Here is a 16560-nt window from a genome sequence, read left to right on the forward strand (position 1 = left end):
ATAGTTTGAAGGAATTTTGGTCCAACATGAGCTCTTCTGTGGTCTGGAGCAATATAAGTTATACTGGAGTAATACAGAAGTATAAATAGTAAGATGGCATGTCATTCTGTGTGTGGATTCTAGCCTTTCCAAAGTATTACCTCTGAGCCGAAGGTGTGGGAGGTCCCTTAGCCAAACCCACTTGGAACTTTTGAAAAGCTGGGGTAAATATTTTATAAGCCATATATATACAAAATAAAATATTTCTTATACTGCCAATCTAAATAGTATGGAATTGTTAGTTTAGCTCTTAGAGTGGGTCCTGAATAAATATATATCCCACAAAAGCCAAATAGCGTAGAGCTAAAAAATATTACACTTTGTACGTTTTGTCTGTCAAATTTTTCAACTTAGGTTCTATTTATACTTGTACCGTGCCGTTAGGAAAAGCGGAGAATGAAATAAAAGAGACCTTTATGGCAGCTTTTCAAAAGCAGCTTTATTTTGTTATTTAAAAGTTGTATGCAAAAGCCCTGCTCTTTTAATTGGATCTACACAAATGATCTGTTGGAGTCAGTGGAGTGCAGAATGAATATAGGGTTTGGCCCGGAGTGATCTGGCTGCTCATTTGGGTTATTTTATATCAAAAAAACATTCTGATTCTAAAGACATTCTGATTCTTTTTGTCTGTTTGTCTTCTGCGGTGTGGGGTTTGGGTTTTTCTGTGTGTGTTCTTAGCTTCTGAAGTTCAGATTTGCCCGTGTAAGTATGGTAGCTTTGTGTCCATTTGGCTTGCTATAATTCATAGTTCCATATCAGTTTGAAAATCCAAGACCTTGAGAGGGGAAAAAAAATCCACTAGGTTGTTAACAATAAATAAAAGGAAGCTCTAACTTTTTAAGCAGAGTAGTAAAGTAGAGCCATTGTCTAATGGCAAATAGAGGAAGTATTTAGGTACACCTATTTTTCCTACGATGTCATGAAATCTGTAATATTTTGATGTAAGCTCCGTATGGAAGTTGTTGCCTTCCATTAGATTTTATCGTGTCAGGTCATAGTAGTAAGAATTATAAAGTTGAATCTTACATGTTGAAAAATTTAATGGGTATTTAAACATTGTGTGTAACTGAGACAACTGGAAAAAAAGCTATCCACTTACCTAGAAACTGTTTCTCCTGAAAAGTTATCATAAAGCTTTTTTTTTGCTAGTATGATCAACAAAATAAATATATCCTATGAAACAGTCATTTGAAAACACAAAATGATTTTTCTTCTGCTTTTTTGTGGGTATCATCCTGCAAATGTTACTGTCTGTATTTGTTATTCTAAAAGAGTTCATAAAAGTCTGAACAGCCTCAGGTGAAAGGAAATTGTCACTGGCCACTCACAGCCATGCTCAGTTAATAAGGCGCTGTGGTATCCCTTAGAAGAGGACCAGTAGAGCATGTCAGGCCTTGTATGCAACTGTTTATCCACTGTTCTGGCATCGTACTGGCACTGCAGAATTACAGTTACTAGTAGTGGAAATAATGTATTAAACCATCTTGTCCTGTTTGTCTCTGCCAGGGTTATTCTCTACAGCACATTCAGTTTTCATTGCTGCCTGAACATGTTTACTTAGGTGCAGATGAGTACCATAGCGTAGGTTTTTTTATGCCAATTTTACCCCTTCCTGAACCTGTTTTCTTTGGGATGTTTACCAGTGTCTTACCATTTTTTTTTTTTTTAATTTTGTGTTTCTCACACTGTGCGGCCAAGAGAAAACTTGTAAAGTGCACAGACATGGCCCTGGATACAGTCACACTCTTTCATGCAGTAGGTTCAGTAGGATGGAAAACAATATTTCTTGTCAGTCTAGAGAAGTAGCAATTGAGGCCTACAGAATCTAAAACTTACTCTATCTTGCCTAAACTTGGGTGTTGAAAAATGATTGGTATAATACAATTATCTCTTCAATAATCAATTAAAGCAAAGACCTGTCTTTGGGGCAATTCATTAGGTTGTAAGATGGGACAGCTGTTAAGCCATCTGAATTCAGAGTGAATGACTTGCCCCAGGTGGTAGGGAGGTCAGAGGTTGCAATTAAATCCTGATTGCTGTATCCCAGAATGGGGACTGGCGACTGGGTAATCTCTCCTCAAAAGCAGTGCTGGGAGTTGATGTAGTTCCTAAAGCTTCTCCTAATGTGTTGATGTGCCTGAAAGATCCTTGTGTACACGTTGATAGGTTTAAATAACTTATTTGATTCTTTTAATTGCATATTATGTTTTCACAGCCTTACACACACAACTGGATTGAATGTGTTAATTGTATTGTGTAACTTTCTGCAGCACTCGGATGTTTGAAAGTAAAAATATTTTGGGGGAAAAAAACAAATCAAAGTTGTATTTGCACTTCCTCTAGAACACCTTCTCAAGGACAAGAAGGCTTAACTCCTCGTGGAGGACTAACTCCTAAGCCTGTGGTTGGTACAACTCCTGGTAGAACTCCATTACGTGATAAATTGAACATCAACCCAGAAGAGGGGATGGCAGACTACAGTGACCCATCTTATGCAAAACAACTGGTAAGAACTGTATAAGGAGTGGAGGTGAATGCTCTGTTAACTTTCAGGTTTTTAATTTCTCATCTTCTGACCAGAACTTTATAACAAGTGCTATTTCTACCATTTGTCTACAGGTCTGTATTTATCATCTGATAAAACCAAATCTTTGCATTGTCATACTGTCAAGAATTTATTTGAAAGAACAGAAATACTGCCAGTTAAAACAGCTTTGACTGTGTTTAGTGAAAGCACACCAGAATTATTCACCAAAGAAGATGTAGTTAAGTTTCAGTCTTTTATCTTTGAAGCTGAGCAGGAAGTATATCTAAAGATTCAGTTTTCTTGCAGTCCTACTCATTCCTCAAATTCCTCAACATCCTGGCTTCCCAGTTTACCTACAGGGCCTTTTAATCAGTTTGTCTTGTTGACAATATTGAGCTGAAGGAGTTTAATTTTTGCCATAAGGAGCACTTGGTTTTAAGATGTTCATTAATCTGAGTCCATCGTGATTCTTTCATCACCTTTGGCAACAGACGTTTCCTTTCCTGGAGATGCAGCCAGATGTACCTTGCCAATTAGACTTGGCATAAAAAGGGCATATAACTAATGGGTAGCACCTTGTGAACTCCTTTTATGTGGCTGATTCTGCAGCCCTAATGGTGGCTTTGCATATCTCCCACCAGAGCTATTGACGTGTTTCTTTTTAGGCCTAGCTAAGAATATCCTCTTTGAATTTTTAGCATGTTCTTCTCACAGAAATAACTCTTTGACTTCAGAATTTCTTTCAGCTTAAAGGACAAGGCTTATTTGTATTTTGGTTCTATATTAGCCTTTTTGTCATAAGAAAGGGAACAGGGGATTTGGTTTCTGTATGGACTCCACTGACTTCCAGATCCGGTGGTGTTTGTGACATTTTTGTCCTGTGCAGCAATCCACAGATATGTGACCAACTGCTGTGATAAAAATTCTAGTTAGTCTTACAAATAGTCCCATATCCATCATCAGTATGGATGCATTTTCACATATTTTCAATTTTGGAAAGGCAAATATGTGAGTCTCCATGGTTGTACTGACACTACTGGGAGGGGAAGGCGCCAAGCTGTTGTTTTGTATACTTTATATATTTGTATGTTTCAGTACCTGTCTTTAAGAAAGCTGAAAGTTGTCCTTTAGCATCAGAAAGTTTCTCTGTATGTTATGTGAATAAATTTTGGGTAGTGGTATATAGGCTAGCCTGGATTAGTAATGTGTCCCCTTTTGTCAGACCTCACAAATTCTGTTTTTATTTGATTTGTGTATTACTTGTGTGTTGTTCACATCTGTTGATGCAGATAAATGGAATTTTGTCATACTGTGCATCAATGCATGAATTCAGAAACACATCTTAATAATATTCCAATAGGAGAGAGAGTCTCGTGAACACCTGCGCCTCGGGCTCATGTCCCTTCCTGCTCCAAAGAACGACTTTGAGATTGTTTTACCTGAAAATGCAGAAAAAGAACTTGAGGAACATGAAGTAGATGAAGCCTTTGTGGAAGATACGGCTGATATAGAAGCCCGCAAGCAGGTAGGTGTATGTAATGCAGATAGTGCTATTTCTTTAAAACAAAATATGTTCATTTTATGGTTTCATAGTGTCATACATGTTAAGTGGAGGTGGTACAGCTTCTACAGAATAACAGGAAAATGTACTTGTTCACTGTGGTGGCAGCACAGAAAACATACATACAAGCAGAATCAGTTTTCTCTCAACCTTTTTCTTTGATGGTAGGTAACATGCCTTATTTTTTGTGATAGTCTTTAAAAGTGTGCATGTCCTCCCTTCTCCTTTTGTTCCCTCAAAAGATAAAAATATAATTAAAAGCATTTTTCAGCAGATGCATGTGCTTAATTTTAAGCATGTGAGTACTGTGCATTTTTCATTTTCAGGTTATACGCTCAGGGTTAAAAGTTATTGTTTATAAAATAGATACAAATTCAGGCAGGCTGGTGGAACGCTCAGAGATCTACTAAGGAGTGAATTGTTCCCCATTTGTAGGGGGTTACGACAGGATTACTCAGGCAGCCAAGTTGTGAATGGGTTTCTGTTGTTGTTGTTTCAGAATTAAAGCCTGGAGAAAGTGATAGTTTGTTTTAACAAGTGAACAAAATAATTAAGACCACACAAACTATGCTCTGATATCTGTTAAGTGTATCCTAAAGCGTCCCATTTGGGGAGGAACAAATTGTGCACATATAGGCATCTATTGCATGTAATAAAATAATAGAAGTATGCATAAACATGGATAATTTAGGTGTGTGGAATAGAGAAAAAAATCAATTTCTAATATCAACTAAAATAATAGCAAACTGCCTTTCAAATGGAGGCATGACATGTGTAGGATCAGAACATGGGAGGTATTGGTCATCATCCCTGAAGTTTTAGGCAATATTTCCTTTTCATTTTATATGGGAAAAAAAAAAAAAAAGAATTTAAGGAGAAAAAGCAGTATGTAAGAAAAAAATCTCATGTTTTCATATGTTCACAAGTATTGTTTCACTGAAGTACGTCGTAAAAGAGGACAAAGATTTAAGAGTCTCTTACTAGCAGGTTTCCTATTTGGAGAGTTAGAGCAGAAGTAAAACCTGATGTGGAAAAATTTATAAAGGACTAAGTCTGCTTGGGATGAACGAAAATATGATGGCTTGAAATAGCTTTTTAGGATCTCTGTCACAGTCTGCTGTAGTCTTGTTAACATGAGTGGCAGTAAATTATGTCGTGTGAAGTGTGACCTACTCTGTGTTTTAGTACTTCAAGAAACTTTTGCTGCAGGAATTAGTTCTTTTTATCACATGTATTTGTAAGAAGCATCCGAATGTATTGCAGCAGTTGGAGTAACATTTAGCTTGTTTGTCTAGGCTCTCCGAGAGGCAGAGCGTGCGAAGGAACTGAAGAGAATGCACAAAGCTGTTCAGAAAAATTTGCCACGTCCTTCAGAAGTAAGTGGAAACAAAATTCACTTTGAAGAAAAAAATGCAGGTTTTAACCATTGTAGGAGGACATACAGCCTAGGTAGATCATGAAAGAATGAAATCCTTATTTGACTATGCTGATTTCAGCTTTTCATGTTGAAAATGTTCTAAGGTATTTCATACTTGTAGCCGAAAATACGACTGGGTTTGGGTTGCTGTATCTGTTTCATGCAGCAAGGGTTTCTGGCACCTGTTCACGTGGTTTAACTGATGTAAAATCATGTTTAAATAGAAGTATATGAATTTAATGTGCTCTTTGGTAATACGGTGTTTATGATTTATTTTTTTTATTATTATTCTTGGGCAGGTTAATGAAACAATATTGAGACCCTTGAATGTGGAGCCACCTCTAACAGATTTGCAGAAAAGTGAAGAGCTAATAAAGAAGGAGATGATTACTATGCTTCATTTTGATCTTTTACACCATCCATTTGGAGACCAGTCTAGTGGTAAGAAGGGGAAAGGCCCAGGATTTGGAACCAACAATGCAGAACATATGGCTTACTTGGAACAAAATCCTTACGAGAAGTTCTCCAAAGAGGATCTCAAGAAGGTGAGAATTGTACAGCCTAATTACCCCTGACCTGAAAAAAAGGAAAAGAAAGTGGATTCAAGATTGTACAGAGTTGGGATATCTCCAGAGCATTGTGTGAAGAGCTGTAAGGGTAACTTAAGTGTATGTTTTTTTTTTTTCTATGAGCTAAGGTTCATCTCAACACTCAGCAGGATGATAATGATGTATTTGTCCACAGACACAGTCTTCTGGATACAATTTTGAATGTGTTGTGATTGTTTATCATTTGAAGTAAGAGTAGGAGCTATAAGCCCTCCACATTTATCAAATTCTACTTTGCCTGACCTATAAAGTGATATTAAAGTACAGACACTTCAGTCCCATGTGGTATCCTCCCTGTGCTGCCTGTGTTGACTTTTAAGCCAGGATTACAAAGCATTTATTTTCTTCATAGCAGTGCAGACTAAGTATGACAGTGGTAGCTAGCTTATAACTGGGAGCAGCAAACAGGGTTGTTTAATGATGCTTCTCAGGCTTGATCCAGCACAGCAGTGCCTCTTGCAAAGCCTGCTGGGCTGTGGCAACTGATCTTAAAGCACCCCTGGTTAAAGTGCTGAATAGGCAGAACAGGTTGTCAGTGGACAAAATGAGAGTGTCTAGGCATTCTGTCCTCTTCTGCATTGTAATCCCAAGCTAAATATCCTTGTACCGAGGCTTCCAGTTCGGGCTGTTCATTTATTTAAACATCTACAGATGTTGCGCTTGCTGCCAAGTGACAGACAGTTTAGACACACAAGGCTGTGGTTAGCTCTTTCAAAGAGCTTCACCTGTGAAGTTGTGCCAGTAACCTTTTACAAAATGCTTACAGGAATAAAAATGATTGAAAAGGACAAAATCACATGCCACCAAATCATGTGTTGTTATGCACAGACTCCTGCTATCTGTAACTTGTAGTCTGACACAAGCTGTGGTAGCTCAGATCCTAAATCCTGTATTACTGTAAAGTGACTCTACAGATAAACAAGCAGATTTTAGATCTGTGTCCTTGACCATAGCTGACCAGTGAATCAAGAGTCTAAAATAAAAAAAACACTGGACAGTATGTACTTTAATTTGCTATTAAATGAAAGATTACACTTGCAGATTTCTTAGCAGGAGAAATTAAAGATGGAAAATGCAGTTAGATCATGAATATCACTGTTCTGACAATGTCAAATTGTTCCCTTAGGATCAGCCTCTGAGTGCCTTCTCTTGTTTGTTTTGAAGTACAACAAGAACTGAGTTTGCTGTCACTTCATTTGGACTTGTTACACAGTCCAGTAGTTTTTGTCTGGAAATTTCCTTCAGAGTCCCTAGAAATTATTCTCTCTTAACTGATGGGCAGTTCTTTCTTCATACTCGCTGTCTGACATTCAGAATAATACTCCCTGTTTGTTTAAAATCAAATTCAGGCCAAGTAGCATTCCTATCTGCACCCCTGTCTGGGGTTTGTTTGCTTTCCCTTTTTTTGTTCTAGAGCATTTTCTACTGAAATTCCTTCAAAAAATGCTCCTTTCTTTTCCTGGTATATAGTGTTCTTTTGGGAAGGATTAGCAGTGATGCTAAATGCAGTGTTGTGAGCTGTGGAACTGTTTTGCTGTCACAACTAGTCTAAGTAGTTACAGTGTACAAATAGCTGCTAATTAAAAGTGCATTAATGTAAGCTGCAGCTTTGTCAGGTGTGGCTGGAGTACTTCTACTTTATCTGACTTGACCGTCCAGGACAAGTGATTAATTTGTCTTTCCCTGGTATCTCTGGAGTGATTTAACCTAGCAATGCTTTGAAATACATGCTTCCTGGACAATGTGCTGTTATAAAATACAGGTTGGCTTCCTCTGAGATATCTGCTGGTGATACAGAAATTAGCAGAATGCTTGTAAATGCTGTTGAAAGGGTGGAGACACACTTATAATCAACGAAATCCAGATCAGCAAACATGTTTAGGTGTTTAGTTGCAAATAAATCGTGAAGAGCTTGGTGCCTATGTAGCTCTGTGGGTTAGATTCTTTGTCAATATTATGAGTTGTGAAAACAACGCGGGTCTTTCCCATTAATTGCGATGTACTTTGGAAACTGAACTGGTAAGAGGAGAAAGCTCCTAGCTCAGTAGTAGTTCTCTACAAACACTGTACGCTTGTTAGAGGAGCCTTTCCTGCATAAAAGCTTACGCAGCTCATCCGTTAATGTTTAAAGTTGACTTTCCACACTGTGTGGAGAGGGGCAAGCAAAAGGAAATGAAAAGTGATTTTTGTTGCATAGAACAGCTGCTTCTGTCTGTGTAGTTCTCCCTCCCCTCAAGGTCCCTGCTTTTATCTCTGTTCTTCTGCAGCAAGATGAAATATCTGGTTGTGCCATAGCTTTCATTAGCTACAGCGGAGTGATGTCAGGTTTGGCCAAATTATATAAAATGAGGGATAGTTGTGCTGTGAGTAGCCTTCTAGCCTGGGTTTCATTTATAATCCACAGCATCTGTGTTAGATTTTGTAGTTAGCTTAACCTGATGGTGAGCTTTTGGTATGCAAAGAGAAACTGCCCCCATGAATTGTGTGCTGAAGGACTGAAAACAAGAGGAATTTTCTTGTACCCTGTGTATTGTAACTGCAATTTATTTCTCATCATTTCCAACAGGCACAGGATCTACTGGCACAAGAGATGGAAGTGGTAAAGCAAGGAATGGGGCATGGAGAGCTCTCAAGTGAAGCTTATAACCAGGTGTGGGAGGAATGTTACAGCCAAGTGTTATATCTGCCCGGACAGAGCCGCTACACAAGAGCTAACTTGGCCAGCAAAAAAGACAGGATAGAGTCACTTGAGAAGAGACTTGAGGTCAGTGTCATTTTTTTCTGCTTTTGCATTTTTTTTTTTTTTTTTTAAGAGGTATCGGTCACTTTATAAATTCAGGTCTCTTGGTGGGATTCCTTTGAAAAGGTTGTTAAGAAATTCTCTAAGGGTCTTCATAGATGTTCTTGAGGTGTTCAAATTGCCTTCTGTCCTTTTCTCAAAGTATTCTTACAGTATTCTCCTGCACAATGTCCCTTTGCACTATTAGCTGTAAGACTGACTGCTCATGTCACCCCTTTATTCTAACCTGGAGAGAAGGTCAGCCTTTGCTCTCATGTAGTTCCGTGCAGTTTGTTTGCAGTTTTCTTAATCTCTGCTATTAGTGGATGAGATACCAGCTCTCTCTGGTTTTTCATTTTGTCTCTGGTAGTGGGCAGTACAAGATACTTCAGAGAAGGATGCTTTAAAACAGCCTCTGTCCCAAACCTCTCACAAGTTGTTTTCAAATCCAGAGTTGTTTTCTGATTAATGGAAGTTTATGGCATACTTTGCTATTGACTATTACATACGTGAAGGTTCAGCCAATTCCAGTGGTCCCCCAAAATGAAAAGAGTGGATGTTTGTGTTTCTCCATTACCAGGAAGTACAAGGCTTATTTATGTTTAGATTTAAAACTCAAATCTTGAGTTTGGTGTCGTGTTTGCTTCACAGATACTTCCTACAAGCACAGAATGACAGAAGTCAGATGGCAACATCTCACCGATGTGCCTGCATGCAGTCTGAGCACTATGGGAGAGCACTGGTACGAGTGGGGCAAGAACTGAAACGAGACCTTCCTGCTGCTTTCCGAGCTGTACAGGGCAGCATTCTCCAGTGCCAACTTGCTTGTGCTCATTTATTCAAAATGCAGCAGTCACAAGCCTTAACAAGGCTTTAAGATTTGATGAAGTGTCCTAGGATAGAGTTTACCCTTCCTGGGTTGCTGCTCTTTTTTTTGAGTTACTTCACAGTCTGTTTCACATGTTCATCCTCCAATTTGTTTATCTTCCATTTCAGCTCTGCTGAGCTCCTCTATTTTGAGCTCTCCCAACCTCTGTCATGTTTCTTGGAGGAAGAATGCAGTGTAACTGCACAGTTAAAGGGTTCTGAGAGCTTGTTTGAAATGTAAACTACAAGGAATACACATGCACTCTATTTACTCACCCGTCCAAATCCCATCAGAGCCCTCATCTGGGGAAAAAGAAGAGTTTTGCAGATGGGTTGTACTACTTGGAGCAGCTTCTTGATCTGGTTTGTGACACAGTGTAGGACTCCACCAAGCCAACAGTGGGTTTACTGAGACTGGGTGATTTCTTGTTTTGAGGCTTTTGTTTGGTTCAGCAGCAGTTGTCAGTGCTGTGTGTGTTACACATACAGCAAAGAGCAAGCTTGCAGTTTCCCAGTATGATCAGTTAGGGGTGTTAGTGGAGAAGAGATCATCAGAGGTATAGTGTGCTAACTAAAAAAGAGCAATTCAAACCTTTTGACGCTGATTTCTAGACCGTCACCCAAATGCTCCACTAAAAATGCAAATGTACGCAGCTTTTATGATAAAAGGTAAGCTAGGTTTACATGGTTTCTTCCCACAAAACACGTTTGTTCAGACTTGCAGTAAATTATCAACAGTTCTCCAAAATACCATTTTAGCCTAAAAAATTATGCAGGTATGCAATTATTTTCCCTTTTGTTAAAAATTTGAGTTTCCTTTTACAAGTTCTTCTCTATTTAACATCAACATAGCTACCGTTGCTGGAAGAAACAGATACAAACAGATACTACCACAGAAATTAAATGAGAGGGAAATCAGAAAGACTGAATGTTCACTTGGTTCCCACGTGAAATACAGAAAGAGCATGTGTTTTGTGAAGTCTTTTAGTTGTGACTTGTCCGTGCGTAGTCTTCCCTGTTGTTAGCCTCCCGTTTGGGCCACGAGCCGTTCACCTCCGTGGTGATGCTAAGCCCCTGTCGTGCTGCTGCTTGCCCAGCAGAGAGCACCATCGCCCTGCCGAAGGCTGCCAGCCGGTCACTGCTCCCTTCGGAGCTCTGCTCTGCTGCATTTCCATTAAAAAAAAAAATAAAGAAGAAAAACTGAGCACAGCAGCACCCAAGCTTACAGGGCAGCAGGGGCTGCGCTGGCCTCGAGCCAGCACGCTGAGGGCTGTACCTAATTTGCGTATGAACGCTTTTGAAATTTCAATATTTTACGCCCCAAACTGCATTAGGAGAGTGAGTTATTATTAAAGTCGCAAAGTCAAGCGGTTGAAGTTAGGGAATGCACAGGCAGCCTTCCTCTGGCAGCCTTGATTTGCCTACGCAGATGCATTATGAGACAGCCTTTAATTTTGTGATTACAGCCTAGTATTTTTTTTTCCACAGACTCATTTACTGCACAGGATGGATGGTGCTTGCTTAATGAGTAACTATTGAATATTTTGTTTTCTCTTCATTGTTCAGTGTGTGGCCCAGTGCCTTTATGCTGCAGATTATTGTCTGAATTGGTTACTTCTGTGTGGGCTTCCTCGTGCTGTTAGTCTATCTCCTCCCAATATTTGAATGAGGAGTTGCCAGTGGCATGCTTGCTGAGGGTATTGAAGCAAAGACAGATCAAATCATCTCTTTGTCAAACTCCTGGTGCGTTTGCTCATTGCTCTGTAGTCAGCTAGGAAATGCAGTACGAATTGGAGGGTCTGTCAAGAAAAAACTGTTTTAATTCACTTACCAACATCGCGTGGGGTTCCGCAGAAGGGAGAGTGAACAAAGTCTGGCTAGCTCTGGCTATGATCACTTGCTGCGATCACAAGGCTCCGTGATTCTCTAACAGCTTCAGATTAGCTGGGAATTCTGAGTTCTGCTAGGCAAGGTGTCATTGCTTGGTGTGCCGATAGTAAGGTGGGAGAGCAAGCTTGTGGCTACCTTCAACATACCCCAAACCCCAGCCGAGTCATGAGCTGGGGCCAGCAGAGCTGGCTACAGGTGCAGTGGAAGTCCTGCTTTGCTTTTCACTGCTGTTGAGTGCAGGTGGACAGAGTTAAATTTGAGCTGAAAATTTCCCCAAGTGTATGCAAACTGCGATTCAGTGCAGCTCTGTTGCCTGACCTGTTTTAGAAGGCCCTTCAGCATAGGTCACTGGCTGAGTTTAGTTAATAATAAATCAAAAGTGTAGCAGCTTAATGAAGAAATGAGTGTACAACAGGAAAAAAAAAAGCATGACATTTTTTTCTACTCTGTTTCCAGAAATGGCAAAACTCACCTTCATTTTGAGTTTTTTTTTCCGAGTAAAATTGTCTAAAAGCAGTATCAGTTGAAGTATCAGCAGTATCAGCTCTTTTAATGGGAAGTATCTGACAACCTTAACGAAAAGCAGTGATATTAGCTCTCCTTTCAGTACCCTGAGATATTTGCTTGTACTCTTAACTTCCTTTGAGAGAAGAATGGAAACTAAAATAGTCTGCCAGCAGCAGAAACTGATGCTGGTCAGCTTCTGGGGCTGCCTGTTCCCTTCCCGACTGAGTCTGGTAGAAAAAACCCGCGGTGTTCAGTGGGAGTTGCTGGAGACAGCTGCACATTGGGTAGTCACTGTCTAATACTTCCATATGGGACTGCTAACACCCTGCAGATCCTCTGGAGAGGGTTTAAAAAAAAAAAAAAAAAAGGCAGCTTATTTCTAGCACTGTCTTCATTGCTCAGAGATTACTGGCTGGATTGATGGTGTGGACAAACGCTCGTCTTCCTCTAATTGGCCTGTTCTCGCTGCCTGAGTGATTTAGTGGTGGCAGTCTTGTGTATGTTGACATGACATTTATCTCTCTGGAATTGATGGTGATATCACAAACAGATTTTTGCTGTTATTGATGGTCTTGGGCAAGCGAAGTGGAGTAATTGTGGACGGCTTCCGTTTGGCTGGATACCCTGTCCAGGCATCTGCAGCAGGAAGGCGCAATACACTGATGGTTTTCCTAGTGGAATGTACAGCCACGTGGTTGTACTTCTCATTTCTCTTCTTGTTTGAGGATTTTAGACTCTTTGAACGTGTTACTTACATAGCTTTAGAGTGGGAAGATGTTAGTATGTGAACTTTTTCGCCTTACCAGCAAGTGCTTCAGGTCTGTGCAAGTGAATCCCTTTGACCTCGCTGTGAGTTGGGGTATGGCTTAGATTTGCTTGAATCCAGGTGGGATTTTCTGATCTGTGCAGCAACTTCTGGAGGTCTAGCACATTTGTTCGAGGCTAGCTGCCCTGCAGGATTAGGCCTTTCAGGAACTGGAGTTTTCTCATGCACAGTAGCATTGAGTAACCACTCCTCTGCAGCATCTCATACTTATTTCTCCTCCAAGCAACGTGTTTATAAAGCAAACTATTCCTACCTGGGATATTTGTTAAGCTAGGAAGCTTATCAGGTGCAACGAGACAGTAGAGGCATCTGTTTAACAAACTAGTTCTTTCCTTTGTAATTCAGAACACAGGAACTTCCTACCAGTGTTGCTTTGTATTTGAAAGGAGTTCATAATATTGGCTTGCAATATTCAAATATTTTTCTTAGCATTGTGGTAGTTATGTCCTCGTTTCAGTTGATTGCTAAATCATCCCTCATGAAAGTCTACAGAGGAGGAAACTAGTTCATTGTGTACACAAAGCATAGTAAAATATCCATCCCACAGCAGGATTTGCAATATCTGGTTGTGTAACTACGGTGTGCATTGTCCCCATGAACGAGCTGGTAATGCACCAGACCGAAGCAGGCAGTTTTTGATCGCAGCCCAAGTCCTCTGAATTAATTTTCATTGCAAACCAGCATCTTAGCTGGAGATTTATGGATTGTGCTGCACTGCAAGGTGTATCAGTTGTTAGGTTATTGGAGATTCTATTTTTATCTCTAGCTTACGTGCTTTTAAAGACTGCAGTTTGTCTTGGATTTTCAGTCGTGCTGTTTCTAAGAAAACACCTGTAGAAAATAAGAATATGTAAGACTAGGAATTGAGAAGTTACTCAAAATTCAAATACTCGAACTCTGGTGGAATCCCTGGGTGCTCTGCTTTTATGGTCACACATACTCATTTGTACTACTGTGGTGCTGTTATGAAGTGTTTTCTTCTTTTTTAAACAAGGTTTGTTGAAATGTAGTTGGCATCAGAGGAACACATTTGAGGCTTATCAGTGGTCTCCACTGTCAAGCTGTTCAGAATTTGATAGATCCGGCTGTTTATGCAAGACCACTACTACAGTGCCTGATCTCTGCTTAATGTGCACTTGCTCATCAGGTTGCAAATCTATTTAGTGTTGCAGTTTTGTAGGGAATACACTTTTTTTTTTTTTTTCCTGGGTAACACTGATGGATAGCAGATCTCTTAGGAACTGTCTTTACCTCTGTGTGAAAACACTTCTAACTACTTACCAGCGTGGTTAGCATGCAGTTTGTGTTGTAGCTAGGATGCTCCACTGTTTCAGCTCATGCCAAAACCCATCAGTGCTGCTCCCTTCTCTTCCTGAGCCCCCTGCTGTTACCTCTGATCTTGTACCAGTGCTGCTGCAACTTGGCATTAACCTGATTCAGTTTGTTGAACTGTCAGAAAACGAATTATTTTGAGGTTAAGAAGCAGACCCCTTTCCATAGCAGCTGGTTATTAGATCAGCCTAGGCTATTACACATCACATCTTTGCTTGCAGAATTTAGGAATAGTTGTGAGGTCTGTAATGAAATTACCCTCCATACCTATGATACGATAAATAAAAGTTTGTCTGTTGCCAAGGGTAAATTCTGTGTACAGCAAGAAAAAAATGCCCTGCCAGGGAAGATAAATGGACGCAGCCAGAAATTATGCACTCTCTTTCTCGTGCAGGTGGCTATTCGTTGCCTATTTTTGAGCAAGTCCTGTGAGCTGCAACTCAATACAGCTCATTGTAGCCTCCCAACTCAAACAAAGCTGCCGTTGCCGTAGGCTCCCTGTGTTTTTGGTAGGGAGACGAGGCTCCTCCTGAGATCAGCTTGGCCTGCCTGAGGGTTGAATTTCCTTCATGGGGTTCCTATTCTTTTTTGATTGCAGAGGCACCTTAGGGCACCTCAGATAAGTGAAACAAACCTAGCTCTTAATGTCTCCCTCGGTTTCTCTGTCACTGGAACAGGATTGATGTCTACCTTATGGAGCTCTGTGAAGTGTGTTTGCAAAGCACTTGCAGACCTGTGACTGGAAATCGCTGAGTAAAACCTCTAAGCCTTAGGTGTGCTTTGTAATACCTGGAAAGTAATCTTCAATTTACAGCTGGCTGAATGGAGCTGGAGCTTTGCATCTGTGCTTGTTGCAAGCCTGGAATAAAAACCATTTTTAACTTTCCTTTAGGTAAATTGACTTATTAAGTCCTTGGATTTCCCCACAAGTTACATTTCTACCTCTACCCCACTCTGAAACCTTCATCACCACGAGCAAGTAGGAAAAAGGCAGATGTAGTTTTACTCAAATTTAGCTGTTCTCTAGGACTTAAAGGCTTACAGAGGTGACATTGCTCAGGCTGCCAGTTGAACAGCTTTGAGAAATAGAACTATGCTTTTGCTGCTAAACTGTTATTTTCAGAGAGAAATGCAAATGCTTGATTTTATAGCAATTTTCTTACTGTTGACTGACTTGAGGACATTTGGAAGGAAGCAGATGACTGCCAGTAAGAGGGTTCTTCATATTCTTATTTCTGTGATCTTGCCTACGTCTGAAATTCGTCTTCAAATTGGACCGGTATGTTGTGGTTGCCTTTCTTCTAAGGTCATGTTTTGGGGGCTCGGTAACTTGTGTGTGTGGAAAAAAGCCTTTTTCCATTTGCTTACTTCATGTCCTCAGTCCAGTTCTGCCAAAACATTTTAAATGGAGAGTAGAAAAAAGTTCTGTAAAAATAAACCTGAACTGCGTAGCAGTTATTTTTTTGTGGCCAGTTACTCCTAGTATGGGGAAATTTTTCCTCAGTGCCTAAAACAATTGACTTCCTGTGCATTGCCTGGTGAAATCAGGTTTTGCATGTGAAAATGGAGTTCAGAATGGGAACCCCTGTGCTGAGGAATAAAGTTCAGCATTGAGAGAGCTCGTCATTGCTAAAGGTCTTTGCGCACCATCGCTTTTGCAAACTGATTTTTGACAGAAAGAGGGAAAAATCGATACGGTTTGTTGGTGCAAGCCACCTCATCTGCAGAGCCTGTCCAAATGTGGAGCAGTGTCAGAGCCTGTGGATGTTGTGCCAGTGGGAGTTGCTGCTTGTGAAGTAACTTGTTGCATTTATGCTCGTGTAGTGGTAGCTGCTGGAGTGGAGCGCTAATGACTGTGGTAAGCTCATCGCAGGGCTTCTGCTGTGTACGAAGAGGGACCAGGGCTGCCTTCTAATGGCTTGTGGTATGGGCTTCCACAAGATTTTTTGCCTCGCCTCTGGAAGAGGTCAGTCCGAGAATGCTGGGTTTGCAGTGATGCTTTTTGATGTTAACTGTATTGTGCTCGCTGCCCTATTATCTTATCAGATGCTGCAGTAACCTATGTTTGCTTGCAGCTAAAAAAATCTCTGAAATCGTTCTTGTAAATCAGCAGTGTCTAACTTATCCTTAACTTCCTATAGTAACTTCCTATAAAGCTAGATAGTTGGGTGCCACAAACTTCTGTGGGACCACTTACTCTTTACATA

General features: G+C 40.3%; 1 protein-coding gene across 1 annotated transcript in view; it reads left to right on the forward strand.

The window, feature by feature from the left end:
• CDC5L (cell division cycle 5 like) overlaps positions 1 to 16560 on the forward strand; it is a 34439-nt gene that overhangs the window by 10314 nt on the left and 7565 nt on the right. Inside the window, exons 10-14 of the mRNA XM_032185086.1 lie at positions 2383 to 2545; positions 3927 to 4091; positions 5423 to 5503; positions 5844 to 6089; positions 8719 to 8916. Of these exons, the coding sequence (XP_032040977.1) occupies positions 2383 to 2545; positions 3927 to 4091; positions 5423 to 5503; positions 5844 to 6089; positions 8719 to 8916 (853 nt within the window). The remainder of the gene's footprint in view (positions 1 to 2382; positions 2546 to 3926; positions 4092 to 5422; positions 5504 to 5843; positions 6090 to 8718; positions 8917 to 16560) is intronic.

The sequence above is a fragment of the Aythya fuligula genome, chromosome 3 (assembly GCF_009819795.1).
Source record: "Aythya fuligula isolate bAytFul2 chromosome 3, bAytFul2.pri, whole genome shotgun sequence".
Lineage (NCBI taxonomy): Eukaryota > Metazoa > Chordata > Aves > Anseriformes > Anatidae > Aythya > Aythya fuligula.